This window comes from Sycon ciliatum, chromosome 1 (genome assembly GCF_964019385.1).
Source record: "Sycon ciliatum chromosome 1, ocSycCili1.1, whole genome shotgun sequence".
Lineage (NCBI taxonomy): Eukaryota > Metazoa > Porifera > Calcarea > Leucosolenida > Sycettidae > Sycon > Sycon ciliatum.
The window spans coordinates 27,033,148-27,056,774 of NC_088643.1; the positions used below are offsets into that span (position 1 = coordinate 27,033,148).

The 23,627-nt window shown below is 45.9% G+C and overlaps 1 protein-coding gene and 1 non-coding gene across 2 annotated transcripts in view; both read right to left on the reverse strand.

The window, feature by feature from the left end:
* The window catches only part of LOC135821027 (lipopolysaccharide-responsive and beige-like anchor protein), a 78,134-nt gene that overhangs the window by 43,845 nt on the left and 10,662 nt on the right, over positions 1–23,627 (reverse strand). The window contains exons 15-40 of the mRNA XM_065334084.1: positions 23,314–23,369; positions 22,836–22,938; positions 22,025–22,202; positions 21,572–21,654; positions 20,386–20,445; positions 19,705–19,802; positions 19,049–19,141; positions 17,683–17,785; positions 16,546–16,612; positions 15,866–16,014; positions 14,676–14,785; positions 13,919–13,974; positions 13,316–13,449; positions 12,064–12,994; positions 10,907–11,240; positions 10,472–10,631; positions 9,713–9,902; positions 8,884–8,933; positions 7,835–7,942; positions 7,233–7,340; positions 4,104–4,339; positions 3,532–3,688; positions 1,676–1,714; positions 919–1,030; positions 461–519; positions 119–183 (exon numbers count right to left, since the gene is read on the reverse strand). Coding sequence (XP_065190156.1) covers positions 119–183; positions 461–519; positions 919–1,030; positions 1,676–1,714; positions 3,532–3,688; positions 4,104–4,339; positions 7,233–7,340; positions 7,835–7,942; positions 8,884–8,933; positions 9,713–9,902; positions 10,472–10,631; positions 10,907–11,240; positions 12,064–12,994; positions 13,316–13,449; positions 13,919–13,974; positions 14,676–14,785; positions 15,866–16,014; positions 16,546–16,612; positions 17,683–17,785; positions 19,049–19,141; positions 19,705–19,802; positions 20,386–20,445; positions 21,572–21,654; positions 22,025–22,202; positions 22,836–22,938; positions 23,314–23,369 — 3,839 coding nt within the window. The remainder of the gene's footprint in view (positions 1–118; positions 184–460; positions 520–918; positions 1,031–1,675; positions 1,715–3,531; positions 3,689–4,103; positions 4,340–7,232; positions 7,341–7,834; positions 7,943–8,883; positions 8,934–9,712; positions 9,903–10,471; positions 10,632–10,906; positions 11,241–12,063; positions 12,995–13,315; positions 13,450–13,918; positions 13,975–14,675; positions 14,786–15,865; positions 16,015–16,545; positions 16,613–17,682; positions 17,786–19,048; positions 19,142–19,704; positions 19,803–20,385; positions 20,446–21,571; positions 21,655–22,024; positions 22,203–22,835; positions 22,939–23,313; positions 23,370–23,627) is intronic.
* Trnat-cgu (transfer RNA threonine (anticodon CGU)) lies at positions 4,516–4,587 on the reverse strand. Its single transcript has one exon. It is a non-coding gene; the product is annotated as a tRNA-Thr (tRNA).

Consider the following 23,627-nt stretch of genomic DNA (forward strand, 5'->3'; position numbering starts at 1 on the left):
AGTAGCTAGACATGCTTTACAACTCCTGTCCCACCACCCACCACCCACCACACACCACACACCACCCACCACACACCACGCAGCCACTGGCTACAAAAATGATTAAAAACAAACATACGTTCCTTCCGCCACCAGAGTGTTGAATGCAGAGCCAGCAGAGCGCTGTATAGACATTTGCCATTCCTGCATGCAAGTAGAAGAACAAGTGCACACATACATATACTAGTAGCGACAGAAGAAGAGCAACTTAGAAGTAATTCTGGTTCATCAACTGTGTATAATCTGACAACACGCACGCACACACATGCACGCGTGTACACATGTACACACATACACACACACACACACACACACACACACACACATACACGTGCACGCGCACACACACACACACACACACACACACACACAGCAAGCACACATGCACACACAGCAATCACCAGCGAAGCAAAAGACATACCTGAGAACATAGCAGCATTACAAGTTCCACAACCGAAGATGTGGGCTTCCAACTGCGGCCTAGTGATAAGCACACATGAAGACATACATAATGCATCATTACATGTATTAAATTGCAATGTCAAAACAACCACTCACGGCAACTCATACCCATTCGCAATAATTCTCTATCAGCTTCCACCCTGCTATTCCTTGTATAGATATTGCCCTAGTGCACACAGCTAACCTAAACTTGTATAACAAGTCGCCTCTGTAAGTCACGACCATCACCTGATCACGACATTAACTGTTGTGCTAAGAAACTTTCACAAAAGACAGGTTGTCTTGCTTTGCCTGCAGAGAGCATAGCATGAAACCCAAGTTGCAAAGCAAAACCTTGTTGTTCCTTCCTTGTACTTCGAAGTAGCATATAGACCCTATAGGCAGAGACTAGCGGTCTAACGTTGTTGCCCTCCTCACCTGCACCAAGAAGAGGTTCGCCACTGGTGGTTTTCAATTGGGACAGAATAGAGGGAAACTCCTGGAAAAGGTCTTTCAGAAATGGCCCCACAAACGTGCCAATTGCCTCAACCTGAGAAAACAGTCCAGCAGAGAATAGAATATTTTTATCAATGATATGCAGATACACATGCATGCACATACGCACAGGTGCGAGTATGCATGCACGCTCGCACGCACACACACGCACATACACGCATACACACACACACACACACACACACACACACACAGACACACACACACAGATAAACACACACTCGCGTGCACGCACACACACATACACACAGTTTTCCCACAGAGTTTCAGGGCAACATGTTCTGAATGCTGAAAGCAAACATCACCCAGTACCAATGTCCAAGCAGTGACCCAACGACGACTCGATGGATACGATAACTTGAGCTCAAACTACAGTTGCGTTCGGTGAAATCCATTGTGAAGTGCAAAACTGGCGCCCCTGGACCTGTTCCGATTACATCACTGTTAGTGTATTTGTAAAATGTGTTCGTCCAGCCGCCTTCGTACCAGTTCTAGGGCGTCAAGGGCCGTGCAAGTTGAGGGCGTCAAGTATGCACTTGTATAGGTCGGGACTTCACCGAGCGCAACTGTACATCCACCTTGTTATAAATGCGTTGTTGACAAAAGAAAATAATCCATAAAAGAGACGATAGTTCCAATCTAATATTGATGCAGAACACGCATATGCACCAATCCTCACCTGTTTAGTTAGGTCAGGTCGCTGCGGCTCCTTCGAGGCCTGTGTAAATGGTAAACCACACAACACATATAGTACACATCATACAGTCAACACTAAGGGCGCATACAGTCAACACTAAGGGCGCATACAGTCAACACTAAGGGCGCATACAGTCAACACTAAGGGCGCATACAGTCAACACTAAGGGCGCATACAGTCAACACTAAGGGCGCATACAGTCAACACTAAGGGCGCATACAGTCAACACTAAGGGCGCATACAGTCAACACTAAGGGCGCATACAGTCAACACTAAGGGCGCATACAGTCAACACTAAGGGCGCATACAGTCAACACTAAGGGCGCATACAGTCAACACTAAGGGCGCATACAGTCAACACTAAGGGCGCATACAGTCAACACTAAGGGCGCATACAGTCAACACTAAGGGCGCGTTCGAATTGTCTTCATCAACTGTACAAACAAATTTTATAAAGAGATTAGTTGAAGTGTCCGATTAGAACGGTTTCTATCATTTTAGAGTTTTTCAGTGGAATTGTCATGGTGATGATGACGTCCGATCAGATCGACCATCTCCACGTACTACGTGACGTAGCTATTCCAAACTCTTCGAAACTAATCCACCTTCCCATCGGATGAGTTTCGAGGAGTTTCGAGGAGCTTCGTTTTTCTGAAGAGGCCAATAAGGCCACCTCTTCAGAAAAACGAAACTCCTTGAGAAGTCAAAGAGTGACAATTCGAACGCGCCCTAAGTCTTGCACTCTGTACACTCTGACACACACGCACACAATGTACATGTAATACACACTCGCCATTCCCATAGCCATACACATATCCTCCTGTATACACACCCATGCATTCCCCATTGACGTCTTCCCTCGCATACTACTGTTAGCCTGTGTTTACATGAGAATTTCCAACCCGAGTCGAGTTCCACCTGTACGGTGGAAAAACAGATCGGTGTTTACATGAAAAAGGTTGACCAGGGTCAATTACTGATATGCCGACAAAAGTCCACTTCCAGAGTCCTGGATGGTTGCGTGACTACTTTCGCGCACAATTTGCCTGTGCAGTGCTGTGCAACTCTGGTGTGAAATACGCACAAAAATACAGTAGTACGATTTCTCGATTTCAACCCTCCCCTGGGGATTTCAACCCAGGTTAAAAATGTCAACCCGGGTCGAGCGCAGTCCGTCACGTAAATGCTCCAGTCAATCTGTGTTCATGGCGGGTTGAAACTCGAGCCGGGCTTGTGGTGTACCGGTGTACATCATACATATTTGCACTCTCCTGTTTCTTATTATCGTACTGCATCTCCTTGCATGGACATGCATAATGACCTTACAGCATACTATGTGTGAATGTGTGTATTCCGTGTCCATACTCGAATGTGCTTGTCTCTTGTTGCTGTTCAGTCTTTCCTTTGTTCTTGATGAGTCATCTTCTTTAGTAATTCGATTCCGGTTATGGCACCATAGATCTTGTTTATAATAAAGTTTAATATACGACTTTGGGCCAACCCTCCATGATGGCCACATTACCTCCGTGCTAGCCGAGTACGGAGAAACTAGTGGAAATGTAGTTCAGGAGTCAATTCAATACAACGAAATTGAGATTTTGACAGGAGTGCGCTGGGTGCAAATGGGGATGAAAAAAGGCAAGCAACATGCCGGGTATGTCTCAGGGAAAACATATTTCACTGTATGCATCACCGGGATCAGATGCCAACATGATACCGGTGCAAGCAAGCAACAAGCAATGAGAACGAAAAACGAGAACAAGAACGCAGGAATAGCAACATCAACAGTAACAGCAACGAACAATCAAACAATCAACTGTAACAAAAGTGCACCGTACCTTGAGAGGTGATGTGCTGGAATCTGCTGCTTTCCTCCAGCGATGTCGGTGTACTGATGGTCCATGCTGTCCAACAGTACTAACCAGCCGCTCACGCAGTCTAGGAGATTGTCCACCAGGCTGAATGGACGTCATCTGCTGCAGTCGGCGCAATGGACTGCTCACAGAATGACAACAGTACATACATGCAAAGATATAGTTGAGATTCACCAAATACTCTGCTTACTCAGTCCAAGGAGCTTGGTGGCAGTGGAGGAGGATCGGTCATCAGAAACAGAGCCATTAGCACACAGTAGCACCAGAGCACCTTGTCACTTCGAACCCTTCTATAGTGTGAGAATAGAGTATGGTGAATGAGAGCTCTATCCATGGTACTGTATGAATGCAGACCCAGAACCAGTCACTTCGTATTCAAACAGTGTAGAATCTGTAATGGCTTGTACATGTACACACTAGGGTGCAGAGAGCTTCATACTCAACACACTGAGCATGCACGCACTAACACCGTTGGCCATAAAGGGCTTGATATCGTAACTTCTGTAGAGACATAGTGTCATGTACACACAACTCACGCAGCATACGGCCGAGGAGAAACAGCTTCCGGCATCGAGCCACGTCTGGGTGCTCTCTGTTCTGGCGGGAGCTGACCATCCTCGTCAACATCTTCTGCTCTGGGTGACGATGGGTGAGTGGGCGAAGATGATGCTGATTGCAATCCGTCCAGAATTCGTTGGTACTGCACCACTAGCAACTTGTTCAAAACGTACAGTGTGCTCAGCACAGTTGATATGTTGTGTTTGTGCTCGTCCTGTCCACAGTGCACACCATAGCATGCACATTACGACATACACCACATCATACAACACACCAAAAAAATGAAAAAGTGACAGAAGCTGAAAGCTAGTGACGGTGACAGTCACAATGCTTTTGCCTAGCAGGATTTCTAAAAAAAATCAGCATATCAAAAAGAAAAAAGAAATAAAAAGGCTCAAGAGGGATTTGAACCCTCGATCTTCGGTTTACGAGACCGACGCCTTACCACTTGGCCATTGAGCCACACAATCCACATAAACATTTTTACCATTTTTGAGCTGGATTGCGCCAGGTATCAGCAAGAATAAAATTAAATAATCCCCTGCATTCGCCACTAAGTCTAAGGTGAACAGGCATAGTGGTGGCCTGCGGATGCGAAGGCTAGTTTGTGTGTTTCTGAACATTCAAGCGATGCCGACGCGGATCCCGCGAATATTATTATAATCGCCAACAGTATGCAACAGTATGCAACAGTATGCAACAGTATGCAACAGTATGCAACAGTATGCAACAGTATGCAACTGCAGTTATTACCCTATTAGATGTACACACAACCAGAATAGATTTTATTCCCGTAGCTATGCAGAAGACGTTACTTCAGTAACGTCTGGCGCTAGCCAGGGTCCACACAGCTTTAATTTGGTGTTTGTTTGTGTGTTTGTTTGTTTGTGTCACGCCTGGCGCTATCCGTATCTGACGGCAAAAAAGCATAGGATGATATAAATTTTTCAATTCTCCTTTTTTTTCAGGCATATCCTGGGATTCGAACCCGCACTATCGCCCTACATGCATTCCCCCATACACTTCGCATTCATACCCATTCTTCCAAGTTGCTTTACGTTATTATCTTGCGTTTGAAAGCCCTATTTGAATATTGCGGGCAGCTGTATGTGGCCAGCTGTGTTTGATGGTACGGTACGATACGGGAGACGGTGTCGTATTACCCTCGATCGTACCTGTCCCGTCCCTATCCCCTACCGTACCGTGCCATCAAAGACGGCTGGCCACAATGCATATTCAAATAGGGCTTTCAAATCCAAGATCACAATGTGAAACAACTTGGAAGAATTAGTATGTATGCGAAGTGTATCGGGGGATGCATGCAGGGCGCGTGATCGATAGTGCGGGTTCGAATCCCAGGTTATGTCTTTAAAAAAAAAGAATTTTTTAAAGAATTTATAACATCCCTATGCTTTTTTTTGTCTAGGTCATCAAGGCAAAAAAGCATAGCGTAGGGCCCTGAGCTTCCAAGCTCTCTCGTATTCTTGACGCTGTTCTAATGTATACTAGTGGTGAAACGAATATCAAAACCCAGTAGCCGAATATTCTTTGGCTTAACGAACGAACGAATATTCTTTCGTTAAGACGGACGACATCACATGCCCTCCTCTCAGTCTCTATTATTACTATTTATTAGGCATGACAAACGAAGGCACATATTTCTCCATCATTTCTAGGTCAATTTTCACAAAATCCCAGCTGAAGTGCATTTCACAGGCTCAAAAACATCTTGAGACGTGATTTTTCGTTCAAGCGCCATAACTCCACTCCAGGACCTCGGATTGCGTTCGGGTTGCTTCTAGATGACAGCTGAGAGTTTTCTAATGCCGATAGACCTTTCGATGAAGCGATTCGGTCAAGTATTCGCGAAGTATCGAAAGTTTGAAGTCGCCCGGTAAACTCTGCATACCGGGTTAACGAATATTCGCCATGAGAAATATTCGTTCGAATGTGCCAAACCGAACGAATATTCGAATATTCGGTATACTCTAATTTCAGAAATTTTCGGTGCTCAATATTTTCGGTATGAGGGCAACAGGCTAGGTTAGGTGAACAGAAATTTTCGGTACAGAGAATCAGTTCCCTATTGGATTATGTGTGTTAGTGTTTGTTCGGTGTACTGAAATTTTAGGTGTGAAACAGACGCACCGAAAGTACCGAAAATAAAAGTACACCGAAAATTTGTGAAATTACAGTATTCGTTTCACCACTAATGTGTACACATAAACAAGCTGTGCAAAGTGACCACAAGAGAGTTGAACTCAAAGTAGGGTTGCAGTTGCATACAACCCTGTGTCTATCATGCACAGAGTGCAGACCCAATACACTTGTTGATGTGTATACATTAGAACAGCGTCGAGAATATAAAATGTATTGTTTAGTTTATCGCTGTGTATTAGGATTGGCCAGCTCTCTACTTTGCCATCTGTTTACACTGCAATTTACTGGCTCTCGCTCCAATGCTGTCAAAAGAGGCCAGACCACTTCGACCCTCACTTCGCCCAATGCTGCATCTCAATATAGCATTCCTTCTATTCGCTATTTTGGCGCAGCTCGCTGGAATGCCTACCTGCGGACTGTCACCAAGCTAGGTCCCCAGCTGAATTTCGCCGCCACATTAAAACACGCCTTGGGTTCCCGGTCAAATGGTGTCCCCACCTGTTGGGAATCCCCTAGTAAAATAAGATTCAATAATAACAATTGCCAGTGCAACCTATAGAACCATGTCACGTGATGTGAAGTTCTGCCGTCGCAGCACTAGATAGAAGTTGTGCAGCCAGTTGCACACTCTTTGGGCTACGTACTCTTGGTATTAGATTCAGGTAATTTTCGATGAGTAACAACAAAACTACACGACCCCAAGACTGCAAGAGTGCAACTCTGCAGAGCATTTTCACGAGGGCACATGTGACATATGGTGTGGGGAAAAACCTAGGGTTGGTTCACATAAGTTACCCAAACACACTCATGTACGCACACACGCAAGCATGCACATTCAAGCAGACACACGCACGCACGCACGCACGCAAGCACGCAAGCACGCGCACATACCCACAGATACACACACACACACGTCTATCTCATCAGATGCCCCTCCAATGACTCACTATTTTTCTGAACAGAGTCGTGTAGAGCAGGTTGATGTGTGCCTGGGAGAACAGAGATTGGGATGCTACAAGCTCCCGCTGACGACAGTCCAGTCGATCTGTCAAATACTACAAGATCACAGAAACAGCAGCAGCAGCAGCAGCAGCAGCAGCAAGAGCAGCACCACCACCACCAACAGCCAAAGAATTAAATAGAATACTTGAAGTAGAAAGAGGCACTGGAACAACTCAAAAGACCAGTCTGGCATGAGAGGCTACCGACACTCAGTGTTGCAGTCAGTCTATGGAGTGTGTGGCGGCAGAAAGATCCGTACATACTTTTCGTACACGCCTGCACTTTGTACTCGTACATGACTGCTGCAATTCTGTAAGTAACCCTGCTCTGCTTACAAGTCTCTGGTGGTCAAACTGAACTGTTTCCTTGCATAACATCCTAAACCAAATCATCAGATGACATGGAACTCTGCCATCGCAGCACACCATGTAGAGACAGTCCAGGCAGTTGCACGTTCTTGATGGGTCGCGATACCAGTATCAACAGTACATCATTTAAAGCCGAGGACACTTGCTTTAAAACTACAACAATTCAACTCGAAGTCTACCTTATTGATTTGTTGCTGAGAGATCTTGAGTTCCTTCAATGCAGAGGCAGTCTCCTGGTGAAGCTCTGTAATGTTCTGAAGGTCTGCAAAGAACCGACTTTCAGCCTCCTGTGCAATAGCATATGGACAAAATCAGGAAAAGTAGAGTTTTCAGTTAAACAACATGCTGCCCACCATGGCAAGGAATCAGCCCCATCGTCTCTTACATAGCAAAATGCATGTTCATCCTGTGTGTGCACTCTACGAAAACCTAGCGAGGTTCATTTGCGGAAAGCACTTACTCTCTTACACAAATGGCTTACATATACCGTACATACACATGTGCATGCTTTCTGGTGAGCAGACAGCACATTCCCAAGAAGCTTGCTTTTCGTTGGACCCAAAGTAAGGTTAGGGCCCTTCCAAGCTGCATACAAGTGTTTGAATTCTTCAAGTTGGTGCAGCATGACATGGCAGAGCAGCTCATGGTCACAGTCTATACAGTCTATTCAGTGTTCACAGTTAGATTTCTATACAGTCTATTCAGTGTTCACAGTTAGATTTCTATACAGTCTATTCAGTGTTCACAGTTAGATTTCTATACAGTCTATTCAGTGTTCACAGTTAGATTTCTATACAGTCTATTCAGTGTTCACAGTTAGATTTCTATACAGTCTTCCATTTGTACCAGCCATTCGTCATGAGTTCCAGGCTAGACAAATAAGCGTGTGCATCCAACTTTTCGCAGAGTCCTGGACTTTTCCGAGAGGATATACGAAGGCACTCTTAGATTGCTAAAATCTGTGGACTATGTCACGGCGTAGGCATATTTGGAAAGAACTCCGCAAGCACTTGCAATCACGGGATGTTCGAAACGTATGCAAGATGCCTGACGGTAGCTTGAAAGTGACATAGTCAATGTAGTGCACCAGTAGGGGCTATGTACTCCTGTTGCCATTTCTACCAGGAGACTGTGAGACCGATGCAGTGACAGCAAGGGGGGGGGGGGCATCACCCGCATATGTACATGCATACGAATATGCATATGTAGCTCAATAGAAGAATGTTACCTTGACTTGATGCGCTGTTTTCAGATTAGCAATGATGGCCTTGGCCAATACTGCACACACACATACACACACACACACACATACACACATACACACACACATACACACATACACACATACACACATACACACACACACACACACACACACACACACACACACACACACACACACACACACACACACACACACACACACACACAAGTGGACAACGAAAACAGCAGGGGAAAATGCAAGGAGAGACACTTAGAAACAGACAAGTAACGTCAATGAAAGCAGTGAAAATCACCGATGCACACTTCCCAGAAAGAGCCGGTTTATAAAGGTGAATAAATTCGCCGGAAGGTCAGGAGATCAGACGCAGCACCAAAGGCAAGTGGTCCAAGACTGAAATCCCATTCGCTGCATTCATGTTAGTATTGTTACCCTCACTCCAGGCCATGAGGCCCCAATTAAATTAACTGTGGGTCACAGCACGGTGGGAACAATTCCTCTGCTTTCGAGCAGGACTTGAATCTGATAGCCACTGTTTCTCAGTCATGGTCTTAGACATCACACTATGCCTGCCAGCAGAGGGCCAGAGGGCCTTGGCACTCGCAGGCATTTGCATGACAGGCACAAGACATGATCAATACAGTCATTCTGTCCATGGAGATGTTCCTGATAGATTGATGTTGGCAATGCATAGCACTCTTGAAACTCACAGCCATCGACATGCAGGACTAGGAGAAAATCTATCAAACTGGGTGTACTTTTTAAGTTTCAACAACTACATCTCAATGCTTGCACATAACTATGCACATGCATGCACACACAGGCAAAGTCTTACCGATACGCATAATCTGCCTGAACATGCCACCATTGCCAACGTTGTGTGCAACCTCCACACTGTGGTGAACCGGTGCCCCGCGTACACACACATTCACTGCAACCTTGCATAGGCGCTCGGCATAATCACAGCCAACTTGCTCATCCTCCGACATTAGAAAAGAGTCGACGGTAGTGGCATCTGGTGCCATCTGAGATTCCATGCGTAACGGGCATGCCAGGTGTGCATACACATGCACGCACGCACACGCACGCGCACACACACACACACACACACACATGCAAACATAAACACATGGTATTGCTGCCAATTATCCACACAAAACTCAACACCACTGAACAAAAAGAAGGAATATATTTGCAATACTGTATAAGGAAAGAACCCAGTTCTTTGACCCCCAGCATATGTTTTCTTCCCAAACTGCAACAATGGATATGGTCATCCTTGACCTACTGGATTTTCACATTGGTCCCTTTGATATGGAGATATTTGTTCTTGTCTCGGTAAACGGCGGTAAAGAACTTGGTTGCGAAATTGCTGTGTGATCATCGTATTCCTTGTCTCTCATGTAGATCTACACACGAGGGGGGGGGGGGGGGGGGGGTTCTATGTACAAGTACTTAGTGACATCATCAACGAAGAATTATCGCAAGAATACCGCAACTACATCAAACAAATGCAGTATGTGTATGCGTGTGCGTATAGACCACGTGCCAACAACACAACGTACATACAACATATGTGGTAGGTGTCACATACCTGGAACATGGCTTTCTTCATGAGGCCATCCAAGCCACCACTGGAACCCAGCACCAGGTCGCTGACGACAAAGAGAATGTGAGCAACGTTGGTCTGAACATGCTGACCTTGTTTGGGCAATGGTAACTCGGTGGCGTTGAGTGGATTCTCGAGAACATCACTGTATAACATAAAACACAATGAAAACACACAACAACAACAAGAGACCAAATGACTCTCCATTACTTCCAAGTAATTGATAGCTCTTCTCCATCAGGCTGACACCTTTGATAGAAGAGAGTCGGCCATCAGCACAAGCTGCGAAGATGAAACACCACCACCGTCATCATCATACAATGTACGAGAGGATCTCTGACGCGGGGTAAGACACTTTGTTAGTGCATGTACATGTGCTGTGAAGAAAAGCTAGTTACTTCAAAAAATACTGGTACTTACTCAATATCACCATACAGGCCATCCAGGACATCCAGAACAAGCTCAAGTAGTGTGTAGTGTACCTTGCACCATTCAAACGCTGGCATGTGTTTTATAGCCGTCGCCTGCAGGTTGCTGAGATTGTGGCGAGTCATACGCTGCTGCAGCGGTGTTTGCACAATAGATACGGCGGCTTTTGCCACTTCCTCCATGGCACGGAATCCCGGTCGTACGTCGGTATTTGCTGAAGCATCAGCATTCTTCTGATCCGGATTACTAGTGGCTGGGTCCTCTGGTGCTGATTCCGTTTGCACTGCGCCACTACTCAGGTCTTCCTGAGTCTGCTCTTCATCCACTGTGAAGAGAAAGATAAAACAAAGCACAAATAAAGGAAACAGTAATGAACCTTCCTCCACATCTACTTGTACTTGCTCACTGCCAGAAATTGATCTCCTCGGGAGTGGAGTGGAGTGGAGTGGAGTGAGAGAGAGAGAGAGAGAGAGAGAGAGAGAGAGAGAGAGAGAGAGAGAGAGAGAGAGAGAGAGAGAGAGAGAGAGAGAGAGAGAGAGAGAGAGAGAGAGAGAGAGAGAGAGAGAGAGAGAGAGACAGAGAGAGAGACAGAGACAGACAGAGATGGAGAGAGAGAGAGAGAGAGAGAGAGAGAGAGAGAGAGAGAGAGAGAGAGAGAGAGAGAGAGAGAGAGAGACAGACAGAGACAGACAGAGATTCAGAAAGAATCTCAACAGACAAACTCAACATTGCACTACTACTCTAGTACGTGGGGCATTTGAGCATTTTAAAATGATCACCCTGTGAAGCAAGCCCGATACAGGACAAGAATACATGTCGTGCAGGGTAGAGGCAGCGATACTACCCTTCACAGTGTATCCTCTACCATGCAAGCTGAGCTGCCTTTAGACGTGTACTACATACATGCATACTGGTATTGTACTTCAGTACAGTCATCGTACTCTCTCTGTCTCTGTCTATCTGTCTCTGCCTCTGACTCTCTCCCTATTTGTCTGTATGTCCGTCCATCCGTCTGTCTATCTCTTTAGCACACGTACATCAGGTCACCAAAATCAGTTCATGGCTCTGAAAGTGTGTCCATTGGTCTGGATCTCACTTGCCACATCTGTAGGTGCTTTCATAATCGAAATGACATTCCAACCACTCACCGCTACTTGGCTGTAGGATCAAACGTATCGGTTTCCGAATTGCTGGCAGCCCCGTATGCTGGTCGTTGTCTTCATCAGCGTCCTGCACTTGACTTGAGTCTTTTGGACCATCGAGTGGGGAGTTCCCTTCTCCGGTCACATGATCAGATGCAGAAGCACGTACTGCATGGCTATCGTCATCAGAGGCATGCTCTGATACACTGACTACAACATTCAGATCAGACAGCATATCATAGTCGCTTGACATAGGTGAGGCTACCTTTTTGGCTTCAGGGCCGACACGGCTTGGATCATCGCCGGACATGCTACCCATTGCACTCTGCAGGTTCTTGACCAGTTCAGAGTCCACACTGACAGTTTCTTGCTCAGCACCGGGTTCTGATGGGCACTGCTGCTGTTCCACAGCTGGAGAAGCACTTGCTTGATCACAATCGCCGCCGTCAGTAACAGAGTCAGTAGTAGCCTTGTCTCCATCGAGCTCATCGACACCAGCAGCAGAACGTTGACTGGCAGTGGTATCATCAGCACTTGACACTGCAGTAGATGTGCCACGTATACATGTACCTGTATCTGATGATACCTCTTCGCTTTCACCTTCCACTCTAATGACAAGACCTTCGTGTAGCTCGCCACCAGCACACAGGGTACTGGGAGAGGACCCTTGCATGTCACTGTTCACTGCCTCATCCTGGACTTTCTGAGTACCATCCGCGCCTGAGGCCTTCGGTGTTGCCTGTCCACTATTTGCTGGTGTTGCTTGCTGTGTAGACACTCCTTCTTTGGAATACCTACGCCGTTTTAATACAGCTCCCAGAGACAGTGACGGTCCAGCTGTTTTGCTCTGCACCGCCGCAGCTGTTGTAGCAGCTGGCATGGGAAGGGAGGCAACCGCAAGCCTCGTCATCCAACACACCGTGTCAGCACCAACAGACTGTCACAGTAACACGGAAACACAAAAATAGCACAGTTACCCAGGTATAGTAGAGTTTGCAGAGGACATCACTAGATCGCTGACGACTGCGTAGCAACTGAGTACAAACAACCATAGCCCCCCCCCCCCCCCCCCCCCCCAACACGAAGTGTTTCGCAAATTTCAAATTGTATAGAGAACTTGTACAAAGTAGAGCAGATACTTCACACAAAGTATCCAGATGGATACATGGTGTGCGAGACCTACTTTGTGGTACAAGTGTGATCAAGAGTACTAGTAACCCCCTCTCTTGGTATAATGAATAACAGGGAAAATGCTCACCTCGGCATGAGCCAACGCCATTGCCGAAGAGAAGAACATCCATCCGTCCTTTTCATGACGCACACTGTGCTCCATCATGACAAAAAAGATCCTCAAGACCAGCTTTCTTGTACCTGACGGATAAAGTGCCTCGTCTGTACAACACAAAAATTAATTATGATAACGAATCAATACCAAGAAAATGACTTAAAAAAGAAGATGCTAAGGATCTGCCATTCAAGCAGGTCAATAACGAAGGAGTTGCATACGAAGAACGCCGAATCAACGTGGAGTCTTCAGATACAAACACTACAGGCGAGTGAAATTCTCAAACGTTCACTCAGGCACACTCATCCAGTAGAAGGCTTCTGGCATGTGAGGACAGGGGCATGTGAGGACAAGGGGTATGAGGACAAGGGGTGTGAGGACAAGGCGTGTGAGGACAATACTTCAGATAGAGGGCTTCCATCTGGGATCCTATGCGTTCGAAGAAACTTGGGGAAGCATCTTAGCGGACATCCGTGCAATATTCTTGGCCGCTCTCAACATTCTCTACATCTCCCCAACTAACAAGTAACATCAATCCCTCAATCTTAGCTGTACCCATGTCACTGTGGCTCCTACCATTCACAAGAAACTTCAGCAGCCAGCCTTGCCAGTGAGAAATCTGAGAAAAGGTGCTGCAGACACAGCATACACACACACACACACACACACACACACACACACACGCACACACGCACACGCGCACACACACACGCGCACACACACACACACACACACACGCGCACACACACACACACGCACACACACACACACACACACACACACACACACACACACACACACACACGCACACACACACACACACACACACACACACGCACGCACGCACACACGCACACACACGCACACACACACACACACACACACACACACACACACACACACACACACACACACATGCAAACTGGAAATGCTTATACATGATGCATTGCTCAGCTGGAGAAGTACAAGGCGATAGAACCCACAGATAGTGGAAACACACTTCACTAAGTTTTCTTGCAGATAACAAGTAATTATATCAGCGCATGAATAAAGCTACAGTCAGTATTGCGAGTAACAGCCATGTGAGTAATGAACTACTGTCTCAGTAGCAACAAATCCATGCCCGCAAGGTTAGCTCATTTCACTGAGACTTCTGCCTCTAAAAGTACGCTGACAAAACATGCTATCGAGTGTCATTTTAGTCTTACTTCAGCATAATTATAAGGATGCGTGCCTTATAAAAGTAGTGTTCAAACTCAATGGTTTTCAATGCAATACAGTTCAAAGTATGACAAATCACACAATGTGTCATAGCAAAAGGCAAAGCACTCACTGGCAGTTGTCTGGCCGGTCATCCAACAATTTCACAATATCAGACAAGATGTCGGTGACCAGTGAGGGCGGCATGTGAACACAAGTAGTGATTTGCGAACAGCTTGACAGCTGACAGGGGAGAGAGAGAGAGAGAGAGAGAGAGAGAGAGAGAGAGAGAGAGAGAGAGAGAGAGAGAGAGAGAGAGAGAGAGAGAGAGAGAGAGAGAGAGAGAGAGAGAGAGAGAGAGAGAGAGAGAGAGAGAGAGAGAGAGAGAGAGAGAGAGAGAGAGAGAGAGAGAGAGAGAGAGAGAGAGAGAGAGAGAGAGAGAGAGAGAGAGAGAGAGAGAGAGAGAGAGAGAGAGAGAGAGAGAGAGAGAGAGAAGAGCGAGTGAGCTCAGGAGATCAATGCCCAGTACTATTTACATGAAGAGAGTTGACCAGGGGAAAGTACTACAGTCCATTTCAAAACTATAGACGCGTACCTAGGCAAAAACCGTTATGCCAGCATCTATACCACATAAAATCTGTGATCACTTTGTGCATAATTTTTTTCCAAATAATAATTGGGCGTCTGTTATCCAATCGTTTAGAAACTATAATGAGTAATTGTGGAGCGACCTGAGAAATATTCCGAAAACTATTCTCAAAAAGTTCCAGCCAAATTTGAAATATTTCAAAAACACTGCGCGTCTATAGTTTTGAAATGGACTGTAATATGCCAACAAAAGACCATTTCTAAGTCCTGTATCAGGCTGTATGGTCGCATGACTGTTTGCCTGTGCAGCAAACCCGTGCAAACCTGGCACAAATACAAACACATGCATGTAAGCACGCTAGCACATTTCCTCGTCTTCACCCTGGGTCAACTGCAATGCACCGTGTAAATGGTCCAGTCAATCTGTGTACATGGCGGGTTGAAAACTCTCATGTTAAACCAGCCCCCATGGTATCCAAACACCCAAACAAGAGTAGGCAGCAAGATGGCATGCGCACGCACACACACACACGCACACACACACACGCGCACGCACACGCACACACACACACACACACACGCGCACACACACAAACACACACACACACACGCGCACACACACACACACACACACACACACGCGCACACACACACACACACACACACACACACACACACACAGAGTAGGCAGCAAGGTATCCACGCAAATGCACAGGTGCCATCACCAGAACTCACTTTGCTGTGTAAGTCCTGTGAAGATAGAGTGTGCTGACAGTCAAACACGGCCGTGCGATCACTGGCTACTTTACTCATGGGAGTACAAGCCTCCGTCTGCGGCACTTTACCAATACCAAGTAAAATCTGAAAGAGCAGCACCATGATGTCTGCAAGCAAAACAAGACATGACAAAACAATATGCGATGAACGACTGCACAGCACATTTCCATGCAGCTGTGTTATAGTGTCTTCAGCGAATGTCCTCCAATGCCCCCAATGTCCTCCAATGTCCTCCAATGGCCTCCAATAGTCGATACTTCATTATTCTGTAATCTGAAGATTGATTCCTGCATTGTACTTGGAGCTTCCTCTTATCCCCTGTCGCCATTCAGAGCAATACGGGTCAAGCTTATGGTGCAAACCAAATACACCTAATACAGCAGCACAAGCTTTTGAAGAAGAAGAAAAAGCGCTGCCCCCCCCCCCCCCCCCCCTCGGAAAACCCATCACCACCTGCATGGTCATAGCACTGTGAATAGTGCAATACTCCTAGTGAGTAGTGTAGCCTTCGCTCCCAAATATACCACTGTTTTATTCGTGGGGGCGAATTTCACTGGCAAAGACAGTACACGTTACAAAGTTGAGTACATGCTCTACCTGTACCATAGGCAAGTATTCACCATAATTAAAAGCTTTACCTGCATACACAATGCTGACATGTGCTTGAGTTGAGACTGGAGCAGCTGTGTGATTATCAATCATCAACTAGATTGAAGACAACATGCATACGCAGACACACAGACACACATACACCCACACGTACGCACATACATGCATACATAACCAAACAATCAGCATGCTATTAGGCCACGCCGTTTTTTTCTATGTTTCGCGTCACCTTATTCGATGAAATCAATGAGGGAGGGCGAAAAAAAATAAAAAGCCATCCAAAAAAAACAGTGTACAGTGTACGTGCATTTGTGTACAGTGACGCAGCACTGTTCATGTACATAATCATTGACACACACATGCATTGACACACACATGCATACATGTACATGAATACATGAGTGTATCCCCTCTGCCATGCTTGTGGTCCAAACACAGGCGGGTGATTGTGTGACTTGCGGGCCAGCTTATTGCACACACATGTACAGTCATGTACATGTGTGTGAGCGTGTGAACGCAGCCTGACTGCTCATATTAAATTTGTATTGCATTTTCCAAAAAAAAATTGTTCAGTTTTTTTTTGCACTCCGGCTGTGAAATACATGCGCGCGGGGGACGCGAAACATAGATAAAAAACGGTGTGGCCTTACACACAATGTGCATAGCGAGTTTGGAAGTCTGAAGATGACAACACAGCATAGCTTAGTGATAGAGCACCGGCACTAGCAATGAGTGAGGGTCCACGGTTCAAGTCCTGGTGCCGGACAGTGCACCACTAGCAATGAGTGAGGGTCCACGGTTCAAGTCCTGGTGGACAGTGATTTTTTCTTTTTCTTTCCCCGTTCAACTATGTCAAACTAATGAATAATCAGCAGGTTATTCCTATAATTATACAGCTGTGAGGTCCAGCAATTCAGGTGAAAGAGAGCAACCACGAGACACCAGGCGTCTAGGCTAAATTTCCAGCTTTGAATATCCTGGGGCAACATCAAGTTGTCCGAGGCTTTTCACAGTGGAACATAAACACAATAAGTGCAGGTGTGCACACACATGCGTGAGAGAGAGAAAGAGAGAGAGAGAGAGAGAGAGAGAGAGAGAGAGAGAGAGAGAGAGAGAGAGAGAGAGAGAGAGAGAGAGAGAGAGAGAGTACATGTATATGTACATACATCGTAGATGGCACGATACATGGTATACGTGAATGGCTTCTCTTGGACGTGATTGATTAGGAACACTAGCAAGGACTGGACCTCAATGAAATGAGCCAACCGCCTAAAACCAGGAAACAAAGCACCAATATACCAAGCACATCACTTAACCAGTATCATCACCACACCCACCACCAGCACCAGCACCAGCAGCACCACCACCACCACGGTCTTACGGTTCAAATCGAGAATTACATCTCTACAGTCGCATTTTATTATAAGTCGCACCCCCATTTTCAGGTCTCTATCACATTATTTTACTGTGTTTGCTTGAGTTATCAGTCACACTCGATTGTAAGTCCCCCACATCCCCACATCAACTTGTGCGATTTGCCATGTTCGAATTATCAGGATTCCAACTGTATAACAACACACCCATACAGGATAGCTGCAAGCACTAGGACTACAGCGACAGGACAGAGAAATCCCCACCGCACGCAATCATCCAACACTTTACATGTATCTAATACTGGCACTAAAACTGCATACCGTACTGGCAATATATGTTGCCGCGTAACGCGTAACGCAGGGGGGTGCGGCGTAACGCGCGACCAGGCTAGTGCGACAAATTTTCGTTGAGTTCGTAACGCGCGTCCGGCGGGGTGCGGCGATCTTTTCATTGCAGTTTGCACTGCAAAAAAAGGCTGAAAACTGTGAAAGCACGTGTACCGCGTGGTGAAAAGTAGTTTTTGGAGGAAGCGCTCTTCCCCTATGTCACTTTCCTTTTGATGATCTTTTTGTGAACAGATCACTCTGATAGTTAAAATATACAGTCTTCTATTGATATCGTTGTCGCCCTTTGCCGTCGGGTTTGTAACAGTTGGATAGCAACTGAATTTCTGTGCCTTCAATGTGGATGAAAAGAAAAAATGATGCGGCAAAAGCAAAAACATGATGCGCAAATAGCAAAAAAGTGATGCGGCAATAGCAAAAAAAGGACTGCGGCAATATAGAAACCTGTGTAACGGCTCCTGTGCGACTTTGCATGTAACGCCCTGCGTGCGGCAAACATGTGCCAATGTAACGCTTCATGGCCTCACTGCGGCACCATATATTGCCAGTACGGTAATACATGTACATAGTTTGCCAACTGAAAATAGTGTTAGAAAATCATCTGAGTGATGCATAGTACAGTCAACTTCGCTAATAACGACTGCGGATATAACGACAATTCGCGAATAACGACAGAATTCCCATGCCCAGAGCAAAGTCCCATCCCACTGTAATACATATAATGAGACTTCGGGTATAACGACACTTCGCGAATAAGGACACATTTTTGATGCCCCGCTGAGTGTCGTTATAAGCGAAGTTGACTGTAGCTTACTTGGACGGAAGGTGGTGAAGAAAAATGGTACAAATACGGATGGAAGACGCACGGATCTTGTCGTCATCAAAATGCAGTAAGCGTAGCAACGCGCTGCAGCAAACGTATAACAAGAAGAGCAGAGGTTTCATGACATTACTAGACTACTGGTGACATTGGTATGCTGCACAGTGCACACCACTCCAAGTCAACACTAGTAACATCAAGAGTACATGATAACCAAGAGTGTGCAACTCCTATCTCGAGCTGCGATGAATTCACCCAGGGCGGATATTTTTATTGCGTCATTCTTCGGCAGAAGTATGATCAAGTGGGTATGCTTTCCCGCGCTTGCCTTGTTGATGCGGTGTCAGTTCGTCGGGTTCAGGACACACAAATCTACAGTCCATTTTCTCCTTTGACTAGTACTCGCTCGAATACTCGCTCGCTTTTAAGAGTACTCGAGAGCCCAGCCAGCCAGCCAGCTGAAAATATACACATCCCAGCCAGATGAAGTTGACTAGCTTCAATATAAACTCACTGTATAAAGGATCAAACGTGCACAACATTGACTCGAAGTGCTGACCAGGTGGCAATATGCTAATTCACTCTAAAGAAGAGGAAACAACCCAAAATACTAAAATATTAATTAAATGTAGTACTCAACAACAACTCACGGGATACCCTTGGCACGATCGAATGCTGCCGCGACTGATTCAGGATGTGTTTTGAACAGATCATGTAGCAACGCCAGGACATCGGAAACATTTTCTTCCTGTGCACCACACACACACAGAAAGCAAGAAAGGACTAAGGTTACAAAGGAGCTCTGGACCAGAGATTCGGACACTCTTTTGGAAGACCGTTGATAAGCGCTATCGACCAGTGCTCAAGCTAACTTTCATGCTGTGGAATGTCTCAGTACTCCCTCGTCAGTTTTGCGCTAGATTGTGCACGTCTGATGACTGTTCAAAATCTGGCTTAGTTGGTGGACACGATCGCATAACTTGTGCCCACAATTTTCCATGTTTAATACAATTTGTTTCCTTGGCTCTTCATCTGAGTTTTAAAAAGGATAACCAGTACCGCTATCATCACGAGAGATCCCAGTGAATGCTGAGCAAATAGGCTTGTTGATGTAGCCAAACAGAAAGCACCTGGAAAACTCCTAGGATGATAAGAGAATACCTTCCTGTGTCAGCATTGTGCTCAGGCTGCGCCACATTCTCTTCACCCCACACTGACACAAGCTGAAGACAATGTTGTGTAATTAGGACAGTGCTAATTGAAGGTAACAAGATGCAGACAATCAAAATTGGACGCAATCCCGTAAAGGGCGCGTAGATTAGTGAACTCACGGGCTCCACAGATAAATACGTAAGTATACTTGAGAGCTCTTCGTCACGAACGCCCTTGCCCTGTAGAAACATGCGGTCACATCCACACAAACCCAGCCATTCACAAACACAACAAACAACGAAAAGCACACACACACATGCACAGACGCACACACACACACACACACACACACACACACACACACACACACGTACACACACGCGGGATAAAAGCATTACTCGCGGTGTGCATGTGGTGGCAAATATTACACACTGGTACAGTGTATGATAAGTGCATATGTCACAGCTGCACAATATCACAACCGATAAGAAAATTGGAGGGTAGATAGAGTTGTGATCGATGGTGTGATAGCGGTAATCTATCCAGTAGAACAGTTCAATCACTTTCCACTGGTAATGTGTGCGATAGAGGAGGGGTGGAGGACAGTAGAGACAGTAGAGACACTCCTCTGTGAGTACCGAGTACGACGTGAATCCCACTCAGAGCTCGGAGCAGTTGGTGAACAAAAACTTGAAAAGACATGCACTCGTACAAGCGAGGCTTTCTAGAGAGTTCCTGCGAATCCTCAAACTCAGATAACGACTGGTGCTCGTCTTGCACAGAAGAGCGAGAGGTCACCAATACGTCTTGTACAGAAGTGTGAGAGGTCTCTAATGCTTCAGAGGCATGCTCACTACAGACGATTCATGTATATAATACTAAAGTTGCGCTCACTGAAATCCGATCCAAAGAGCAAAACTGACGCCCTGGACCAGTTCTGATTACATCACTGTGCTTGTATATGTGTACGTCCAGCCGCATTCATACTACTTCCAGGGCATCAAGGGCCGTGCAAGTTGGGGGCACCAGATATGCACTTTGGGTCGGATTTCACTGAGCACAACTGTAGCTTGTGGCTTCAAGTACAATTCAGTAGGCTGCTACCATAATGCATGGTGCACCAGATGACATCATTCTTCAGATCATGAGCTAGTGAGATTACATCATCAGGACTAAACCTAAACAATTATTGTATCGACTAGTGCCATACACATTGCCATATAACAAGCAAAGATGCTAATTAAACTGATTCACATCCATGCTTGTACTCAACACCTTGCCACAAGTCCAGAACAGCATCACTTCCTACATGTAGTTCGTGGGGCTATACATGTCATCCACTACTACTGGGCAGATACTGCTTACCTGTGATACCAGCAAGCTGACAATGAGCAGAATGTAAGACCGGAGCTCCTTCATTTCATAGGAATCGGGTCGCTGCTCAACATCTGAACAAGAAAGAGGAGACACAGATGTAGCAATTTCTCACACAACATTACTCAACACTGAAATCTAGGTACTGTATAGCAAGAAATTTTTGGACGGAATTTATTTTCGTACGATTTCGTACACGGTAACTCCCATAGAGAATACCAATACAAGCACAACAGCAGCGATAACACGTACTCCATCTGCCAACAGTACGCATTGGAATTTCGCGTTGGAATTTCGCCGTGACAGCAACCCATCCGAGCTGCACGCTCTGGTTTTCATGTACTCTCGCAATGGGTTAAAGGTAGCCCATTTTTGTGCCCAGGTCATCCGCTCTAAAGCACATGCATGTAGTTGGCTGACACTACTCAGCTAACCAGTACCAACCTGATGTGTCAGTGGCGAAGATCGGAGAAGGTGCCAAGTAGTAGAAATGCTGTAGAATATCGATGATGAGCGGCACACCCACGTCACGGCGTAAGTCCACACCGCGTCCTTTCTCCTCACTACCCACCTGCCACTGTGGTAGGAGTGTGGCCAGTGAGCTGAACAGCTTGATTTGTACCTGTGACAAGCACATACCGGTACACAACGTGTTTTGGAGTCAGATAGAGACACGGTATTGCCATCAACAACATACATTCTTTCAATTAACCTTCAAACTCGCAACACGCAAACAGTATCTGTTGGTGTGTTGCAGGTTGGAGGCTAGTTGCAAGAATCACAAGGCTACAGTGGAGCTTCAGAGTTCTCACAAATGCATGCCTCAATTCAGTCAATGCAATATAAAAGCAACACGAAGATCTCAAAAAGAATGTTGCGCAACACCGCAAACTGATCAGGTACCAAGTCAGGTAAAAGCAGGTATCTGCAGATGATAGTGAACACCCGTGTCCTGCATCCAAAGTTCAACCACAGATACATATGTCCAGGTTGTGCAATACAACAAAGAGTTTGCATGGCACTGGTGTAGCAGTTGTACTACTGTAGCAGCCACCAATCACCAGTCATCATATGTACCAGCAATCATATACCAGCCATCAGCCATCAGCCATCAGTCATCAGTCATCAGCCATCAGCCATCAGCCATCAGCCATCAGCCATCAGGCATCGGTCATAAGCCATAAGTCACCAGCCAGCACACACACATGTTCATATTAGTAGACTAGTAGACTAGAACACACGGTCACAAACTCACCTGAACATCAGTACGGATCCAGAGGTGAGCGTTGAACATGATGTGACGTAGTAGATCCTGCAGCAAGCTACGTTCATACTGACCCGAACAACTCACCAAACGACTAGAGAACAAACCAAACACACACACACACACACACACACACACACACACACACACACACACACACACACGCACACAATGCACACGCGTACGCACACAGTGTTGCAAAAATAAGCAAAAAAACAACTCCTGACCAGAAGATGAAACAACACAGGATAGTGTAAGACATGTAAATATAACGAGGAAGTAAATCTATAGTTTTAACGAGTGACATTTCTTCATTATAATTAGTTCTGTTGAGGCTGTAATGCCTCATATGTGTTATGTGCGGATATGCCTGAAAACTGCAAGATCGTTAACGTAATCTTCTCGTTAATCTATGCATTTTGGACAATCGTTATAATAACACGTGTTGAAAGCATTTCATGTCTCTAACTTGCAATAGCGAAGTAGGATGTCCATGGCCTCAACTGTCAGATGCTTGGGTGAGTTCTAGACACAAAGACAAGAAGAACACATGCACGCACACCCACGCACGCACGCACGCACGCACGCACGCACACACACACACACACACACACACACACACAAAGCATACTGTCTACAGAAATTGACTACATTCACCAGTAGAAACAGGTAGTCGCATCATGTACAACATCCACTAGGTACCTGGTATGATGCTGCTTCCAGTAGCATACTACATACTACATGTAGTATGCTACTGGCAGCAGCATACATGTAGTATCGCAA